Genomic DNA, 20,798 nt, shown 5'->3' with positions numbered 1-20,798 from the left:
AGTAGATATATTTGACGTAATATATAGCACAGAAACAGACCCTTCAGTCCAATTCATACAGGCTGACCAGACATCTCAATCTGACCTAGTCCCATTTGTCAGCATTTGGTCCATATGCCTCCAAACCCCTCCCATTCACATACCCTCCCAGACGCCTTTTAAATATCATAATTGTACCCGTTTCCACCACCTCCTCCGACAGCTCAGACACCTTCTTTGTGAAACAATTATTTCTCAGGTCCTTTTTCAATCTTTCCCCTCTCACTGTAAACCTATATCCTCTAGTTTTCGAATCCCCCACCCTCAGAAAAAGACCTTCACCTATTCTCCTATCCATGCCTCTCGTGATTTTATAAACCTCTTTAAGTCATAGATTCTGCAAATCATACCTACAAGGGATTGCAGAAAGATATTTCTGAAAGTTCTTAACCTCACAACTCAGCTGTTCCAACACACTCCTGGCCAAGCCTCACCATTCCTAAACTTTAAGAATAGGGATGAAGTTTCACAAAGATTCTCTCCTCAAGGCTGAACTTACATTTGACAAAAAGAGATGAAAACAAGAATATTTGAAATGATTTTAGGAAACTCTCAGGACACTGGTACAGTTAACGAAAAACCAGGATATATGGTCACATTATCTACTGATGTACTTATGTTAAGATGACATAGATACAAATGAAATCATGAAGAAATACTAGAAAATGATAAAACAGCTTTAATTTAGAGAAACTAACTTTTCCTATAGTTAGAAAAATATGAATAAAACTAAAATTTTAAGAAGATAAAAATAGTGAAAGAGTAATGCTCTTCCAGCATATCTTAAATATAAAAGTTAACATCACAGATATGAACATTTCTCTGCACATTATTGTGAAGCCATAGTGCTTATATCAGAACTTCTACAGCTACAAAAATCACATCATAGCTGTCAGATGATTTCAGAAACTGGATTCCAATGTGGAAAAACAGAGGTATGTGAAACCAGCGAGATACAAGCGAGACGGGATATGGAACTCACTCCTAAAGTCTGCAGAGATAAGATGGCTTGTCGAGTTTTGTCAAATGTACGATTAGCATTTTCACCATTCTGTTGCAAGCAGGTCTGGTTTTCTTTCAGCCAAGTGGCCTCTGCTTGAGTTTCTTCATCATCCACTATAAACACAAGATCACTTTCGTAATCCTTGGCAGAGATCAATGTAATTCAGCGACATTTTTAAACTTCTCAGCCTGTTTTACTTCCACATGGGACAGCAGAAGGATTCATATCGGAGCTTTTTAAACCACCTCTGCTCAAAGTCGGAGCCTGACTCAATGGCAACACAGTTCAGTGAGGATGAACTGGAAAGTGATGCAGGCTTTTCAGTCTCTGCATCATTTTTAAACCTGTCCAGCAGCAGGTCCTCCGCCATCACCTGAGAGAGCAAACAAAGGATGAATATTTACATTAAAAACAAAATACTGTACTTACAATATAAATTTCATAGAATCATATTACAGAGGTGGGAGTATGGCTCATTGTCCTCACTATGGCTCTTTGAAAGAGCTTTCTAATTAGTCCTATCACAAGCCTTTTCCTCATAGCTCTGCAAATTTCCTTCTTTCAAGTATTTATCCAAATCCTTTATAGAAGTTGCAACTGAATCTGTTCTCCGTATCCTGCCTAATAGCACATTCCCAATCGTAACGATTGTACATTAGAACCAGTGCCTTTTGCTCTTTTTGCTAATTACCCTGAATGTGGGATCATGTTCAAAAGCAACTGAGATCAGTGAGTGGTGAAAACAGCCTCTTTATTGAGTGTCTGCAGTGGCTCAGTTCGAGGTGGCAATGGAATCCAAAATAGCTATACAGTAGCCTTTTTATACAGTTTTTACATATACTAAAATTTTAGCACTATGGTGTCACATAGTTAGTTGATTAGATTAGATTCCCTACAGTGTGGAGACAGGCTCTTTGGCCCAATAGTTGTATCTATTACACATACATTTGCATGACATCTGTCATGCGGATGCAGGAGTTATGCACTTGCTAAATGAAGGCTGTTACAACTGATGGGATTAGAATATCTGTCTGGTCTGGGCTTGCACAATTAAGAGGCATTCGGCCTTTTGTCTTCAAAGTTAGTAATGTTAGTAAAAATACTAGGCCTATATGATATAGGTAAGTAAAAAAATTATACGTGTACTAACAAAAGTATACAGGGTATAAAACTGATCTCCCATAGTTGGGGCATGAGATTTTATCTATTATTGCCGGTTTTTGACAGTTCCTACACATTCATGCACGCGGTTTCACGGAAGTGCTGTTTTGAAAGTAAGTTCCTTAAAAGGGGGTAGCGGCCCTATTTAATACATGTTTAAAAAGTATAAATCCGTACATTAGTATAAGATGGAAGCCCTAAGTAAAAGTTAGAAATAAAGGTACAGTGTTATAGAAATAGGTAGTGTATAAGGAAATTTTAAAGAGATAAAAAGCAGCAGGTTGTAGGGATAAGCTGGTGGAAACAATTTGATGTCCTGCAGCCTATTCAGGTCCTGAGAGATGGTTACTAAAGGGTAATTAATATTATAATCTTTCCATCGTTTCAACTGAGTTATGGAGTCACGATGATGAGAAAGTCATTGTTCTGAGTAGGTTACAATATTAGCATTTATTCAGGGGTCTTCTTTGACATAGGAACATGTCTAAACACTGCTTGCACCATGGGGCCAATAAGAAGTGAAAGGTGTAAAAAACAGTAATGGGTTGGCAGCCTAGGAAAGAAAGTTTAATTTATCTTGTAAGAGTAAAATGTACTAACAAAGCACAGTTTAATGAATGAAAGAATGGAAACGTGGTATTGTAAACAGTCAGCACTTGTGAGTGATTTAGTAAGCAGAATCATAATACAATATCTTATACTGAATAACAGACAGCAACATCTCAATTTTAAAATGTTTATCCTTGTTAACCAGGATCCTGTTGGCTTTTCCACTAGATCAAGACTGATTTTCTCTTGATATCAAAAGTCAATGATTGAGACTCTGCAGCCTTTTTGGAGTACAGAATTTCAAAGATTCACCACGTGAAGAAGTGCCACATTATCTCAGCCATAGATGTCTTACCCATTATTCTAAGAGTTGAAAAATGCCGTGCTGGAAAAACACAGCAGGCCAGGCAGCATCCTCGGATGCTGTCTGGCCTGCTGTGTTTTTCCAGCATCACATTTTTCAACTCTGGTACTCCAGCATCTGCAGTCCTCACTTTCTCTTCCATTATTCTAAGACTTTACGACTGGTCTGAACTCAGAGAAAACATCAGTCCTGCACTTACCATCAAGAATTTTTAATGATTTAATAAGATTGCTTCTTACTCTTAGGACATGATGAAGGAAATGAAGGAACAGAAGTGGAGATATGGATTTCAAAAGGAAATTGAATGAATATTGAGGGAAATAAGTTTATAGGGCTAGGGCAGAGTGATTGGAGGTGGGACAGGCATGGGGTGGGGGTGGTGGTGGGGAAGAATAGGACTGACCAGTTTGTACTACAGACAGCCAGTGTGGACTGGATGTACGGACTCTCTCAAATTGGCTCTTATACTTAACAGCAGTGTAATGTGTAAAATAAAGCAGTTGCCTCTCTAACCAACCACAGAATTGAACCACGTGAAATGTAGAAAAGGGTTTGAGGGAGGTGACATCCTACTGGTGTTGTTGTGGCTTATCAATCCAGAGAACCATGTAATGTTCTGAGGACCTGGGTTCAAATCCCACCACAGCAGGTGGTAGAATTTGAATTCAATAAAACATCTGCAATTAAGAGTCTAATGCCCTTTAGGGAAGGACAATTTTCCTTTAAGGAAAATGCCATTCTTACTTGGTCTAAAAGTGACTCCAGACCCACAGCAATGTGGCTGATTCTTAATTGCCCTCTAGACAATTATGGATAGGCAATAAATGCCAGCCTAGCCAGTGACACTGTAATTCTGATCACGAATAAAGCAACTCACTATATGTTGTTACCACCTGGTTTCAGCTGTGGATCACCCTTTGCAACATTTCCTATATAGCTGTGAACAGTATATTCTGTAACATTTCCCACATTCATGTCTCTCAAACTATAGCTCTGATTAGGGTTAACTAAAAATCACTGCTGCAAATGGGCAGAAGTTATCACTGTTGCAAAAGAAAAGCAGATTCAGAGAAATTTTGTCAGTGTGAAATCTGCGTCATTCCAGAGCTTAAAAGGTTTCATTTTGAGGTTGTATAACCTCAACTTACATTTCCTTTACTTGTAAGGCTCGAGATGTTCTAATTTGGTCTTTTACAATGATCAAGGGATTCAGCTGGGCTGATAAAAATACTACTTCCTCAGCCAGGGGCCGGGGGTGAAGTCCAGAACAAAGACGAATAATTTTAAAAGATGAGCTAATTATTTAGTGGTGAAATATCCATACACAGATTAGTGGGAACATGGAACTCATTCATCAAAAGGCTTAGCATTCAAAATTCTCTTGACTTCTGTCTTGAATATACTTAATTTACTGAACATCCCAGGGTAGGGAATTCTAACAGTCTACAACAACCGCAGCGATTTCAGTCCTAAATGGCTGATCCCTTATCTTGAGTTTATGATGCCTAGTGTAATGGATTTGACATAAAATATAATTGACAGCTGCAGAAAGAAATTGGCACAAATGACAAATGCTTCAAGGGAAACTATAAAGCTGTCCTAAAAGATCCTGTCAAGATAAGGCTGATCAGATCTCAGGCAAGTTTTTGAACTCTTGCTTGTACTTTGAAATAAACTGGACAGCAGTTTTCAACCATTTTAAAATTTTTAATGTATTTCAAGTGCAAAATTCTCAAAATGCCCTCTAGCAACAAGTTCTCGTCTTGCAAGAAGCTCACTGGTTTTTGATGAGATAGTCAAATCCTGAAGCCAGTAGTAAATCAATGGTGTTGTTCACTGCCTACATCTCTGACCCCCAACCGAAATGTTGTGTCATCATCACTGCACTGAAGCAACAGGAGGTCTTTGTGAGGGTGCTGTGAATTAAGGATGTTTTGTATTTAAAAAATGACAATGATATTCCTTTGACAAGGTTAAATCACAGAATTATTACATCGTCAAATCTGGTCATTTGTCCATGTATCTGCACCAGATCTTTGAATAAGCAACTCACTTAGTGCAATTCCCAGGCCTTCACACAATGAACCTGCATGTTTCCTTTCCAGGTTAACAGTCTAGTTCCCTACAGAATGCTTCATTTAAACCTGTCTCCACTGCACAGTCTTCAACAGTGCATTCAACATCTTAACAACTCATGGCATTGAAAGTCTTCTCAAAGTACTTTTGGTTCATCTGCCAATTATTTTAAATCTGTGCCTTCATATTCTCAATCCTTTTACAAGTGGGAAAAGTTTCTCCCTATCTATTCTATCTAGATGCCTCATTATTTTGAATACCTCTACCAATTTTCCCCTCAACCTCAACTCAATCTTCTTTTCTATACAGAAAACATTCCTAACTTCTCAAATCTACTTTCACAACTGAGGCTCCTCATCCCTGGAATTTTTCTCATGAATGTTTACATCCCATGCATAAAAATGGAGCTACTGTAATTGAAGTACAGAATAAACTCTTTTATTTAGAGATCAGGCCAAAGAAATTCCTGTCTCTTGCACAGGACAAACTTGAAGCTTTGCTAAACTGCACTATACTGTTTGCTAATACACTGTGCTCATATCCAAATTCCCTGGTGCATATTAGATCAAATTACATACACATGTTTTGGGGCCATGACAGTTTGATACGGTCTAAAAGGAATTGTACATTCTGTTCTCCAGCCTGAGCTTTAAACTATCCAACACAAAGAAACCACACCAAATGTGCACTACATGTCTTGACTATTCTATCCTTTAGAATTAATAGGATCTCCCAATGGATTTGACATAAAATATAATTAAACAAGAGAAACATTGGTTTTGTAGAAAATATCACAAAGATGGATTTGAATTCATCTAATATCTCTTCACATCCCGCAGAAACATCGCAAAGACTTAATGTACTATGACTCACTTTCAATAGCAAAGACTCATTATCTCAATAAATTTTGTATGCTGCAATTGCCCACAAGCAACAAATAAAATGGTTCGTCTGATGATATCAGGACAGGGAGGAAGAAAACACTACTTTGTAATAGATCTTAACATATGTCTAGAAATATCAACCAAATAACAGCATTTCTGACAGAGCAGCAAACCCTCAGTACAGCATGTTAATGTTAATCTCAGTCAATTGCCTGTACTTGTCTTTTCATTCATAGGATTTAGGCTTCACTTACTTGACCAGCATTTATTGACCATTCTTTATTACATTTGAGGAGGTGGTCAGGAGTGAATTCTCTTCTTTAACCACTGCAGTCCTTAGGATGTAGGGATATCATACTGCTATTAGGAAAAGGGTTCTATGATTTTGACCAGTATCAATGAAGGAACAGTGATATCATTTCAAGTCAGAATGGTGTGTGGATTGGAAGGGAACTTGACATGGTGATGTCAATGTGCATTTGTTGCCTTTATCATTCTAGGTGGTAGATGTTATGGATTTGGAAGGTGTTATCGAAGGTGAGTTTCTGCAGCATATTTTGTAGACAGTACACACTGCTGCAGAGGAAGCAAATGTAAAAGATGGCGGATGTGTTGCCAATCAAGCAGGCTGCTTTGTCTATTAGGATTCCATTACACTCCAATTTGTGCCTTGTGGATGGTGGACAGGCTATGAGGAGTTAGGACATGAGTTACTTGCTGCAGAATTATGAGCTTCTGACCTGCGCTAATAACAGTTTATAGTCCAGTTCAGTTTCTGATTATTGTTAACCCCCAGAATGTTGATAGTGGGAGATTCAGTTTTAGTAATGTCATAGAATGTCAAAGGTAAATGGATGAGTGAGTGAGCAAGATACACACGAATCATCTGACCCAGTGCCAAGTCAATCATGAGCTGAGCCAAGCTGAAGTGTAAAGGTGTGCAAAAATCTACAAAACATTTGCAATCTTTTCAAATGGTGGGCAAACCATGAGCCACTGTAAAACATTTGGCCACATGTAAGGGAGTTTTTATGACTTACCTGGCTCCAAGAACTTTACTTAGATTAGGCTGAGTGAAGTGGGGCTGGGGCTGTTTTCCCTGGAACGTCAGAGGCTGAGGGGTGATCTTATAGAGGTTTATAAAATCATGAGGGGCACGGATAGGGTAAATAGACAAAGTCTTTTCCCTAGGTTGGGGGAGTCCAGAACTAGAGGGCATGGGTTTAGGGTGAGGGGGAAAAAAAATTAAAAGGGACCTAAGTGGCAATTTTTTTCACATAGAGGGTGGTGCGTGCATGGAATGAGCTGCTAGAGGAAGTGGTGGAGGCTGGCACAATTACAACATTTATATCTGGATGGGTATATGAATAGGAAGGTGTTAGAGGGATATGGGCAAATGGGACTAGATTAGGTTAGGATATGTGGTCGGCATGGACGAGTTAGACTGAATGGCCTGTTTCCATGATGTCTATCTCTATGACTCTGGGCTATCTTCATTCTCAGGATGTGGTGTAATGGCAAGAGCAACACTTGCTAACTCTCCCTGGTTTCTCCGAGTCCACATGGGTAAGCATTGTAAGTTTCTTTGTGAATCATCACGGTGAGTTAGAATTTTTTTTAAGAATTCAAATTAGCAGGAGATAAAGGCTTTGTTTTCTCAATTATTCAGCAAAGCCTCTAAATTGCTCGCCCAGTAACATTACCACTAGGCTAACCTAATTCCTGATGAAGGGCTTTTGCCCAAAACGTCGACTCTCCTGCTGCCTGACCTGCTGGGCTTTTCCAACACCACACACATGCTGTCATATAATTTAGTACTTGGATAAATTAACTGACAGACGGTCACATGATTCCTTGTGGCCAGTCACACTTGCTTGACAATATTTGATCAGAGCTGGTCATAAAGAGGTGACCGAAAACTTAAACCTGTCAAGTATTTTCACCAGGGAGAAAAAAAGGTTCATGCAAAGACAAAATCACATTCCAGTGAGTCTCAGAGAGGCACTCTGATACTGTGACATACCCTCAGATGGTTACAGTTTTGAGCTCATTCCTCCACCTGTCAGTGAGGCAAGTTTGTAGTCAATGTGCATAAGTAACATATTCCACATCTTTGCAACCTCAACTCAAAACTAGGAAGTTTTAACAGTTTATCAATCAATTAAAAGATTATCCCATGTACTATTCTAGAATTGGTATGGAATCAACTAAAACTACTGGATTAAAGCAGACTTTAAACCCCACCACAACCATTAAAAACATGAAAATTTGGGTCCACAGCTAATGCATATCTGCTATTACTATTTACTGTCTTTCAACACAATAGTAGTATTAATCAATCAACATCTAATAGAGTCATAGAGATGTACAGCATGGAAACAGACCCTTCGGTCCAATCTGTTCATGCTGACCTGATATCCCAATCCAATCTAGTCCCACCTACCAGCACCCGGCCCATATCCCTCCAAACCCTTCCTATTCATATACCCATCCAAATGCCTCTTAAATGTTGCAACTGTACCAGCCTCCACCACATCCTCTGGCAGCTCATTCCATACACGTACCACCCTCTGCGTGAAAAAGTTGCCCCTTAGGCCTCTTTTATATCTTTCCCCTTTCACCCTAAACCTATGCCCTCTAGTTCTGGACTCCCCCACCCCAGGGAAAAGACTTTGTCTATTTATCCTATCTATGCCCCTCATAATTTTGTAAACCTCTATAAAAGGTTAACCCTCAGCCCCAGACACTCCAGGGAAAACAGCCCCAGCCTGTTCAGCCTCTCCCGAAAGCTCAAATCCTCCAACCTTGACAACATCCCTGTAAGTCTTATCTGAACCCTTTCAAGTGTCACAACATCTTTCCGGTAGGAAGGAGACCAGAATTGCATGTAATATTCCAACAGTGGCCTAACCAATGTCCTGTACAGCCACAACATGACCTCCCAACTCCTGTACTCAACACTCTGACCAATAAAGGAAAGCATACCAAACACCTTCTTCACTACCCTATCAATATGTTATTCAGCAACAAATACACAATAAAACATCAGAAATGCTTATCTAATTAAGAACATTACAGTTTTAAAGAACCGGACAAGGCAGGACTCCATTCAGTGCATCATGCCTATGCTGACACTTTCAAAGTGCTTTCCAATTAGTTCCACTCCCTTTGCTCTTTCCCTGTAACCTTGCAGGTTTGTTTTCTTCTTCAAACCTTATCTAATTCCCTTCCAAATATTACTATTGCATTTGCTTTTACTAACCTTTCAGGCAGTGCACTTTAGATCACAAAACACATTACATTAACAAAATTCTCATCTCCCTCCAGCTTACTTTGCCAATTATCTTATTCTGGTGACCCTGGTTACTGCTCCATTATGACAGGAAATAGTTTTTCACCATCTATTATATCAAAGCACCATTCAATTTTGAACAGCCCAGGTGGATCACATTTTAGCTTTTTCTGCTTTGCAGAGCGTAACTCTAACTTCTCGAGTTACTCCAAGTCAGTGCTGGCTAGTGTTTTAGAAACGTTTGACATCACTAATTTGTTTTTTGTACTCTCTACAAAAGCTTTGTTGAACTGTTCAGTATTTATTATCATAATTACAGTATCTTCTTCAATGTAGCACCAGATGAAGTTAACCTTTGCACAAAATGGGTTTGGATGAAGATTAATTTTGCTCCAGAAAACCAAGCCTATTATTTTCATATTACAACATTGAACAATTTCTTAATTTAATACAGTATCCTAGTCTCAACACTTAAATGCAATCTACCATGGTGCCTGTAGAAATCTGTCCTTGGGATTTTATCTTGAGGGTCTCAAAGCACTAATCTGGAAATAAATTTTTTCACTAAACCATTTTAAAAACGGATATTACACTGAATTTGTTGACCTGTTTTTAAGAAAGCACAGCTCAACAACTTGCATTTATACAAGTTATACATTATACTTTAATGTCGTAAATTTGTAATGTGTTATGTTGTTCCCAGATCTTTCATAAGTGTGATTATCAGACACCGAGGCCATTTAAAAGAGATGTTTGATCAAAAGGGATCAAATCTTTCGTCAAAAAGGTCGGTTTTAAAAAGCATCTGGGGGGCTAGAGGTTTAGAGAGAAAATGCCAGCGTTTAGTTTCGACATCTGTGGTTAATGAATAGGAATCCCAAGTCTCATGATGTGTCCAAACACAGGACATAGAAATTTACACAACTTACTTACACTGTTTATAGAAATATAAAACATCAAGCTACCTTACTTATTGCATTCAGCGCCTCTTCACTCAACTCCAGATTGCCAAGTTCCTGCTTGATCTCCTGTTGGACAGTTAGGTTCCTCTCTAAGACGAAGGAGGCCTGTTGTGCCTTTACCATCTGCAACAGAAGTCTGCACACAGATGGGTTTCACTGGTTAATTTTTCATATTGTAAAGCAAACTGCAGCATGTAGTTAATAACACCTAAAATTCACAGTTCAACCTCATTAGTACCAGAGAGAACTCATCTCAGAATGGCTAAAATTTGGTTTTGTCTTTGGACCCCTATTATAACCTTTAAGCCTTAGCTACTGAATCCATTCCTTTCCCTCCTGCCAATGGTGTTCAGACTGATGCAAACTGTTTTCCACCCTAGCTGTCCTTTGGATCAAGGTGAGCTTCCAACCATATTTCTGTGCCTTTGCTATGATCACCTGTTTCCATCTCCACAATACTGCCCATCTCCTCAGTTTATCAGCTGCTGAAACCCACACTACTGCCTTCACTACTTCTCGACTACTCCAACACAGCCTTAACCAGTCTCCTACATGCTATGCTTTGCAAACCTGAGGTTATCCTAAATGCTGCTTTTTAATGTCCTGATTTCCTGTTGACTATGCTCACTGACCTATTTACTCCAAGTCAAATAATGTCTTAATTTTAATACTTATATCCTTCCTTTTAAAACTTCTCACGGCTTTGCCTAGCCTTATCACTTAATCTTCTCCAGCCCTGCAAACCCTCCATAATGTCTGATCTTTGATTCCTTTGCACTACAAAAATCTACTTACCTTTGAATTAAAAATGCTCAAAGACCCCACCACCAGAGGCAGACAGAGCTGTGAGAAAACAATTTCCCCATTTCTGTCCTAAAAGCAGAAAAGGTGATCCCGAATTTTCATCTAGACCTACCTTCAAGCCTGTTACCTGCATTTTCCATGGCTAATCCACCTAATTTGCACATTCTTGGATCTATGGGCGATTTAGCCTGGCCAACCAACCTAACCTGCACATCTGTGGACCGTGGCAGAAACTGGAGCACTCAGAGGAAATCCAGGCAGGGGAGAATATGCAAACTTAACAAATTGCTCGAGGCTGGAATTTAACCAGAGTCCCTGGCACTGTGAAACAGTGGTGCTGACAACCACTGATCCACTGTGTCGCCCATGAAGAACTACACATTTTCATACTTAATACTCTATCTGCCAAATGTCTGCCCACTCACTTAACCTATCTATAATCAGGTTAATCTTTACAACATATTTTCCTACCTACGCTGGTAACTTCAGCCACCATGATTTTGACACTATACTTCCTGCTGCCTCAGGAAAGCAGCCAACATAATAAAAAACTCTGCCAACCCTGGTTATACTCTCTGCCATCTTCTTCTACTGGAAAGGGGATACAAAAGTTTAAAAACATGTACCAACAGGTTCAAGAATAGCTTCTTTCCCAATGTTATCAGACCTCTCATATATTAGGGATGGTTTTTCTTTGAACGTTCTCTACAGCTGTCACACTATACTCTGCATTCTATTACCCTTATGTATTAATGTAAGGCATGATTTGTCTGCATATTACGCTAAATCATACTTTTCATTGTACCTTGGTACATGTGACAATAATAAATCAAATTAAATCAAAAATCCCTCATGTAAATCACCAACATAAATTGAAAAAAGTTGACAGTCAGCATGTACACCCGGAGGACTGTACTCATCATATTCTGTCAATTTGAAAAAGACTGTCCACAAATACTTTGTTTTCTGCCAGCTAGCCAATTTTCACTCTTTGCTAATAAGTTAGCCCTGCACCCTGAGCTCTTAATTTATGGTGTAAGATCTTTGTTGGACCTTGTCAAATGCTTTTGGAAACCCAAATACAATAGATCAACACACTTCATTTTACTAACAGCACCTTGCTCCTTCAAAGAATTTAAATAAATTAGTTGGACATTACTGCCATTTCACAAAATCATGCTGATTTTTCCTGATTACTGAGTTTTTCAAACTGCCCAGTTATAATCTCAATGATTGATTCCATCATTTCCCTCATATATGACACGCTAATAGGTCTAAATTTTCACTCTTTCTACCTTCCTCCTTCCTTGAATAAAAGAGTCATATTAGTTATTTTCCGAGTGGAACCTTTCCAGAATCTACATTTAGATTAGATTACTTACAGTGTGGAAACAGGCCCTTCAGCCCAACAAGTCCACACCGACCCGCCGAAGCGCAACCCACCCATACCGCTACATTTACCCCTTACCTAACACTACGGGCAATTTAGCATGGCCAATTCACCTGACCTGCATATCTTTGGACTGTGGGAGGAAACCGGAGCACCCGGAGGAAACCCACGCAGACACGGGGAGAATGTGCAAACTCTACTCTGTGCAATCCCCTGAGGCGGGAATTGAACCCCGGTCTCTGGCACTGTGAGGCAGCAGTGCTAACCACTGTGCCACCGTGCCACCCATAAAGCCACTAATAACAAGATAATTGTTAATCCAAAGCAGTCAAGCTGAGCCAGAAAGAGGACAATTTTATTTATATAGTCAAATTGAAATATTCAAAAAATAAGCCCTGAAGAAGGGCTTATGCCCAAAACATTGATTCTCCTGCTCCTTGGATGCTGCCTGACCTACTGCACTTTTCCAGCAACACATTTTTCAGCTCTGATCTCCAGCAACTGCAGTCCTCACTTTCTCCAAATTGAAATATTTGACATTCGTTTCCTGCTTTTCTTTTTCATTTCTCAATTTTTCATTCACTGTTATTTTCTTTTAGCTCATTCGTCTGTTACATATTTACCTCGCTCTTACAAAGGAGGAACATGCGAACAGCCACAGATCCTTCAACTGCTGCCCTCTTTTGGAATCGACTTCAGTGCTATCACCAACAACTGAATAAACAGAGACTACATTGCCTCCTCCACATGACTGCTTTAAATTTCTTGTAGACGTTAGGCCAGAGTTTTCCACCTTGAATGCATTCCTGATGAGGTTTATTCGCCTTTCACAATTCACTTGCACGCAAGGGTTTTTGCTTAATGGTTCAGCTTGTGCACAGTCAGTTTTGGTTTTAGATGTTGCTGTTTCTATAGTTGACTTTTCTAATATTTTAAGGCAATATCCTTCCTTACAGACTGGGACAACTGACATTGTCGCAGACAGTAAGACTTGAGCATGACCAAGGTAACACTCAGCTAGCTTCTTCCAGTACCATGGATTGAGTGTGTGCACGGAAATTAACTGTTGTAAGCAGCTGAGCTCTTCAGACAGGTTTCCAGCATTATGATAGATGAGAATATCCAGGTTAAGAACTGTAGTGAGATGGTCTGTGTTGGTTATCTCAGATCTCTAGTAGACACAGAGTAAAAATAGCAACAGATTAGAATGAAGAAAATATCTAAGTTATTAATATATATAAAAACCACAAGTGGCTTAATGTTGAATTACATTTGCATTTATCTTCTATACAAAATGCCATTTAGCCTACTGTGCCATGCCAACACTCTGTAGAAGAGCTATCCAATTAGTCACAATCCCACTGCTTTCCCATAGCTAGGCAAGTTTCTTTTTTATTACACAATTATCACACATTTTGCCTAACTGCATTTACAATCCACTGAGTTTATTGTTGTAATGGAGGAAATGGAATTCAAGGTCGCACAAAAAGCAACAGAATACTGACCAGATAAATTTGGTACAGTCATGCTGGTTGAGAGTTAAATGTTGGCTTGGACACCAAAAATTGTCCTGCTCTTCCTGTATCCATGGGATACAAAAACAGAAATTGTTGAAAAAACTCAACTGGTCTGGCAGCATGTGTAGACAAAGTAGGGTTCTGAAGAAGGTCCCTAGACCGAAACTTTAACTCTATATTCTCTCCCCAGATGCTGCTACACCTGCTGCATTTTCTCAGACATTTCTGTTCTTGCTTCTGATTTTCATCATCCTCAGTATTTTTGTTTTATTTTGGCTATCCATGGGATATCTGACATTCACCTGAGGGGGTAGAAGGGGCTTTGGTCTAACAGCTCCAAAAGGTGAAGCTGAGAACAATGCATCAGTCTGAGTGTCAGCTTGGATTATATGCTCAAATCTCATCGTGGAACATGAAACCCAGATCTTCTGACTCAAAGGTGAGAAATGTTACCTGCTGAATTGCAGTTGACATTTCAGTGTTCTGTGATACAAACCCTGTATTTTTGATTACAAACACTGCTTCATAACACTGCGAAATTTAAAATGATGTTTAGACCAACCAATGTTTGTGCTATATCCAAGGCATCATCAGATCTGCCAAGAAAGCAAAGGCATCGAGCTCGGGCCTCCTGTAGATCTCTTCTGAGAGCAATATTTGATTCTGGAACAAGTGCCAGGCTACTGGAGTATTCACACAATGCTTTCTGGGAAAGAAAAGGTGCAGTAAAGTACGCATTTTACAGTATCTTGTGATCAAGTCGTTGTTTACAATTATCAATGCAACTGTTATTAAAAGCTGTCACAGCCAAACTCCATCTTCAACAAAAATCTACATATCCCCTAGAAACAAGTGTGCATTGTGCCCCACAATTAAAACTTTGTCGACAATGTTCTATGTAATGCACCACAGCCATCCCGATTATGGTAGCGAGATGACGGTGTACTTCCAACATTTCTGCACTCCACTGTTCTAAAGTTGAAATTGGCCTTTGAAAAAAATAGTAGTATTACAGGTTAACTGAACTTTCCTTGGTTAAGGCAAACTTTCCAGGTTCTTGGATACCTGATAATCCTGATGCTTGAATGCCAGATCGCCACGAAACTTCAGTGCAGTCAGCTTCTCCACATCATCAGCTATGCAGATTTCACCCCAGAACCACTACAAGATATCAGAGGCAATACACACTGAAACTGAAGCAGAGTTTTTTCTAAAATAAAGTCTACTGCAGAGTTATTAATTGATGGCAGTTTGTGACATAGACATTGCTGGTAGGTTTTCACATCAGCCAACTCAACTTTCAAAAATCAAAGAATATAAAAATTAATATAGTTTTAACATAACAAATGCTATATTAGCTGTTAGAAACATTGCTTGAGACTCAGGTGGATATCGAGTCTCATTCTAAATACATTCTTTAGGAAGGTCTTAAAGTGGGTGCAGGGGAGATTTATTAGCATGTTTAAGAGGGATGCTAGACATCAATTATATTCAGAGACATTAGAAACTAGGATCATTCTGCTTAGAACAGAATAATTTAATGGAAGCAGGCATTCCAAATTATTAAGAATTTTTGACAGGAGCAACTAAGGAAAATCTGTTTTCACTACCAGGAAGACATTTTTTATTTTTAGATTATGCGAAACTTGAAAGGGTTCAGAATACATTTACAAGGATATTGCCAGGTTTGGAGAGTTTGAGCTATAGGGAGTGGCTGAATAATTTGGATGCTGTTTTCCCTGGAACGCTGGAGGCTGAGGAGTGACCTTATAGAGGTTTATAAAATCATAAGGGGCATGGGTAGCATAAATAGACATGGTTTTTTTCCCCTGGGGTGGAGGAATCCAGAATTAGAGGGTGTAGTTTTAAGGCGAGAGGGGAAAGATTTAAAAGGGCATATGGAGCAAATTTTTCATGCAGAGGGTGGTGCGTGTATGGAATGAGCGGCCAGAGGAAGTAATGGAGACTGGTACAATTACAACATTTAAAAGGCATCTGGATGGGTATATGAATAGGAAGGGTTTAGAGGGACGCAGGCCAAAAGTTGGCAAATTGGACTAGTTTAATTTAGGATATCTAGTCAACATGGACAGGTTGGAGCAAAGGGTTTGTTTTCATGTTGTATGTCTCTATGTCTTGCAACTCTGTTAACTATGCTAAAACAAATGTCCTGTGTATCCACTCCAAGGTCCTCTTTAAGTATCATACCTATATTAGGAAACAATACCAGAGTTCCAAGTTGTGTTTTATAAAAGGGCAATTTTTATGTTAAAATGATAGTTGACAAATGGACCATTCTTTCTTTATGCAGCAAGTTGTTAAGATCTGAAATGTACCACTTGAAAGGGTAGTGAAAGCAAATTCAAGAATAACTTTAGAAAGAGAATGAGATAAATATTTCAAAGGAAATATTTGCCAAACTGTGGTGGAAAGTGCAGGGGAATAGAAGTAATTGTCAAGCTTCTTCAATAGCTAGCACATGCATGATGGACTGAATGGCCTCTTGTTTTACTGTTTGAGTTTTATGACTCATTTAGACAAACTACAGTAGAAATTATTGTATTCAAAGACATGAGGTCAAATGGATTTTTTTCAGTCAAATTTCTTCAAAAAGCACTAGTAATTAAAATAAAACCTAACAACCAGCCAAATTTGCATGCTATCAAACAGAATTTGTGCTGGAGAATATTACCTGGATAATCTGAACTTCTATTTGACAATTCCTCTGCTCCTCAGAACCCTCCAAATGCTCCAGGTCCTTTGACAAGAAATCCTACCTAACCTTTCTGTAACTAAAGAACCAAGCTCTAAGCATTCACACTGACAACTACCTCTCTTTGACCCACTAACCAGGTTTGTACCTCCTACAAACCACCTACCATCTCATCTATATCCCAATATTCCATAGGGAGTAGCTGGAGTGAATACTTGGGTGCATTTTAGAGGCAGCCAAATAACAACAATGGTGTTTTATTCAAGAAGCATATTCGCAGTCCGAAAACTGCGTTATAGTGTAGCTTACATCAAAGAGCCAATAAACAAGCATACAAACATGACAATCGCATGGTAATCAAAACAGACAAATGAATTCAGCGCGTAAAGGGAAGTGCAGAACAGAATGTTAACGGACAGAAATGTTGAATTTAAATTATGAATAGTCCTAAAATTACAGTCACTGAAACCCCCAGGAGGGAGCAGGGAATACTTGTTATTGCTGATTAATTTCAGAAATGACGCCTCTAGTAAGGTTTAAGAGTAGTGTGGCGTAAATTGATAAATGGGCTGTTCTTTGGTTATAACCTCTACTCACTGATGTCACATCTGACATTGACTTAAGGTTTAGAATTTGCTCCAGAATAGTTCGGAAAGATTGAAGGCATTTTGAGGAAGGCTATAATTTAGATCATTAATAGTTACGTTCCTGTAGTATCTGTTTGTTTGTCTCGTCACGACTGAACTAACACCCCCAGCCCTCCACAGCAGAAAGGTTTAAAGTTGTCTCCAGGGCTCGTTCCAATCTGGTTTCCAGTCGGACGACAATATGTGCAACGCACACTGCCTATGAACTCCCGCTCGGGGCAATAGGTCGCCAATTAAATTCGAAACTTCTCACCCGAGGCTCGCAGAGTTTGGCTTTGTATGTTCCGAGCTTTATCCCGGACACCATCTTCCTTTCCCGATACGATTCAAAGACGGAATCATCAAACTCGCAGCCGAAATCCTCCATCTTTCTCACCCAAATGTACCGAGGAACCGCTTCCCCCGCAGCAGAGCAGCACCCGGGTTCCGCTTCCTTTAATTCCCCTCCCCAGCTCAACCCCTCTTCAATCATTCCTGATGAAGCGTGTATGCTCGAAACAGACTCTTCTGCTCCGCGGACGCTGCCTGACCGGCTGTAGTTTTCCAGCGCCACACTTTTTTGACCTTGTTCAATCAAGTCCGCTTGACTTAAAGTTTATTCGGCCTGCAAAGCCCAGGAGACTCAAAACAATTTTGAACTGGCGCCCACTAGATCTTTACAGATTGTCAGGGACTGAACTTCTGACAGATTGCCCTGTTCACTGGGACCTGTCCAAAACCTCTCTAGTAGTCGAGATTCTAGATGGTTGCTTAAACAGAAAAAAATCCTTTCCGAACTTCCAAGTCACTAAAGAACTTAACCAATTACTGCCACTGACTTCCCTCACCCAAACATCCAACTGTCCCCCATGACCTCAGGCTCCCTCCAACCCAATCCTAACTACCTTTTAACGCACCTGCCAGTCTACCTGTTTACTTCACTCGCTCTATCCACTTCGGCACCTACTCATTCATGTAGCATCCTGAAAATCTTTGGAAGATTGGAATGCTTACTAGAATTAGGCAGTATCCTTGATGGAGATCAGAGCTGAAAATGTGTTGCTGGAAAAGCGCAGCAGGTCAGGCAACATACAAGGAACAGGAGAATCGACATTTCGGGCATAAGCCCTTCTTCAGGAATGAGGAAAGTGTGTCCAGCAGGCTAAGATAAAAGGTAGGGAGGAGGGACTTGGGGGAGGGGCGTTGGAAATGCGATAGGTGGAAAGAGGTCAAGGTGAGGGTGATAGGCCGGAGGGGGTGGGGACGGAGAGGTCAGGAAGAAGATTGCAGGTTAGGAAGGCGGTGCTGAGTTCAAGGGATTTGACTGAGACAAGGTGGGGGGGAGGGGAAGTGAGGAAACTGGAGAAATCAGAGTTCATCCCTTGTGGTTGGAGGGTTCCTAGGCGGAAGATGAGGTGCTCTTCCTCCAACCGTAGTGTTGCTATGGTCTGGCGATGGAGGAGTCCAAGGACCTGCGTGTCCTTGGTGGAGTGGGAGGGGGAGTTGAAGTGTTGAGCTACGGGGTGGTTGGTTGGTTCAGGTGTCCCAGAGGTGTTCTCTGAAACGTTCCGTAAGTAGGCGGCCTGTCTCCCCAATATAGAGGAGGCCACATCGGGTGCAGCGGATGCAGTAGATGATGTGTGTGGAAGTGCAGGTGAATTTATGGCGGAGATGGAAGTATCCCTTGGGGCCTTGGAGGGAAGTAAGGGGGGAGGTGTGGGTGCAGGTTTTGCATTTCTCGCGGTTGCAGGGTAAAGGTGCCGGGAGTGGAGGTTGGGTTGGTGGGGGGTGAGGACCTGACGAGGGAGTCACGGAGAGAGTGGTCTTTTTCTTGGACTAAGGGGGAACAGGACCGTGTTGAGGTATGCAGAGATGAGTTCGGTGGGGCAAGAGCACCTATGTTCGGGACACCACCCATGCCCTCCATCTCCTCCATGATTTACGCTTCCCCGATCCCCAACGCCTTATCTTCACCATGGACATCCAGTTCCTGTACACCTCCATCCCCCATCACGAAGGACTCAAAGCCCTCCACTTCTTCCTTTCCCGCCGTACCAACCGGTACCCTACCACTGACACCCTCTTTCGACTGACTGAACTGGTCCGCACCCTGAACAACTTCTCTTTCCAATCCTCCCACTTCCTCCAAACCAAAGGAGTAGCCATGGGCACCCGCATGGGCCCCACCTATGCCTGCCTCGTCGTAGGATATGTGGAACAGTCCATCTTCCGCAGCTACACTAGCACCACCCCCCACCTTTTCCTCCGCTACATCGATGACTGTATCGGCGCTGCCTCGTGCTCCCACGAGGAGGTTGAACAGTTCATCCACTTTACCAACACCTTCCACCCTGACCTCAAATTCACCTGGACCATCTCAGACTCCTCCCTCCCCTTCCTAGACCTTTCCATTTCTATCTCGGGCGACCGAATCAACACCAACATTTACTATAAACCGACTGACTCCCACAGCTACCTAGACTACACCTCCTCCCACTCTGCCTCCTGTAAAAACGCCATCCCATATTCCCAATTCCTTTGTCTCTGCCGCATCTGCTCCCAGGAGGACCAGTTCCAAAACCGTACAACCCAGATGGCTTCCTTCTTCAAGGACCGCAATTTCCCCCCAGACGTGGTCGACGATGCCCTCCACCGCATCTCTTCCACTTCACGCTCCTCCGCCCTTGAGCCCCACCCCTCCAACCGCCACCAGGACAGAAACCCACTGGTCCTCACCTACCACCCCACCAACCTCCATGTACAGCGTATCATCCGCCGTCATTTCCGCCACCTCCAAACGGACCCCACCACCAGGGATATATTTCCCTTCCCTCCCCTATCAGCGTTCCAAAAAGACCACTCCTTCCATGACTCCCTCGTCAGGTCCACACCCCCCACCAACCCAATCTCCACTCCCGGCACCTTCCTCTGCAACCGCAAGAAATGCAAAACCCGCGCCCACACCTTCCCCCTTACCTCCCTCCAAGGCCCCAAAGGAAACTTCCATATCCGCCACAAATTCACCTGCACCTCCACACACATCATCTCAGGAAAAGTCACATTAAATCTGATTTCTCTTCACAGGTGATGTTAGACCTGCTGAGCTTTTCCATCAATTTGTTTTTGTTGTTCTTTGCATTCTTTTCTCCAAAACAATCACTATTCAAAACAGGCCAGTACTGGTCTACAGAAATGCAAGCAGTTATCAGTTTACATTTCAAGGAAGTCTTATGAAAATAAATCTCGCTGACCATCGACTTTCCAACAACCTGTTTTAAAGAAACCACTCCAGGTATTTCTACAAATCTTGAAGTAAACCCATTTTCCCACAATTCTTCAAACCTCAAGTTGTCCAAGCAATATTAAATATAGAACATCTCTGTGACAATGGCTTAGCAAGCCTCAAAAAATGAATACA

At 41.0% G+C, this 20,798-nt stretch overlaps 1 protein-coding gene across 2 annotated transcripts; it reads right to left on the bottom strand.

Annotated features, from left to right (window-relative positions):
* Positions 1-695: 695 nt before the first annotated feature.
* On the bottom strand, positions 696-17,822 carry c5h8orf76 (chromosome 5 C8orf76 homolog). Of its 2 annotated transcripts, none has more exons than XM_072570903.1 (6): positions 17,655-17,822; positions 15,107-15,202; positions 14,604-14,747; positions 13,148-13,695; positions 10,339-10,466; positions 696-1,415 (listed from the first exon to the last, which is right to left on the bottom strand). In XM_072570903.1, exons 1-6 carry the CDS (start codon positions 17,766-17,768, stop codon positions 1,381-1,383), a joined length of 1,065 nt encoding a protein of 354 aa, XP_072427004.1. In that variant the 5' UTR covers positions 17,769-17,822; the 3' UTR covers positions 696-1,380. The 2 variants fall into 2 exon arrangements, with proteins under 2 accessions (XP_072427004.1, XP_072427003.1); XM_072570902.1 differs by having other exon boundaries at positions 10,334-10,466; positions 17,655-17,821.
* Between the last annotated feature and the right edge of the window lie 2,976 nt (positions 17,823-20,798).

The sequence above is a fragment of the Chiloscyllium punctatum genome, chromosome 5 (genome assembly GCF_047496795.1).
Source record: "Chiloscyllium punctatum isolate Juve2018m chromosome 5, sChiPun1.3, whole genome shotgun sequence".
Classification (NCBI taxonomy): domain Eukaryota; kingdom Metazoa; phylum Chordata; class Chondrichthyes; order Orectolobiformes; family Hemiscylliidae; genus Chiloscyllium; species Chiloscyllium punctatum.
The sequence above is the reverse complement of the archived record's forward strand: the minus strand, read 5'-3'. Positions and strand labels throughout refer to the sequence as shown.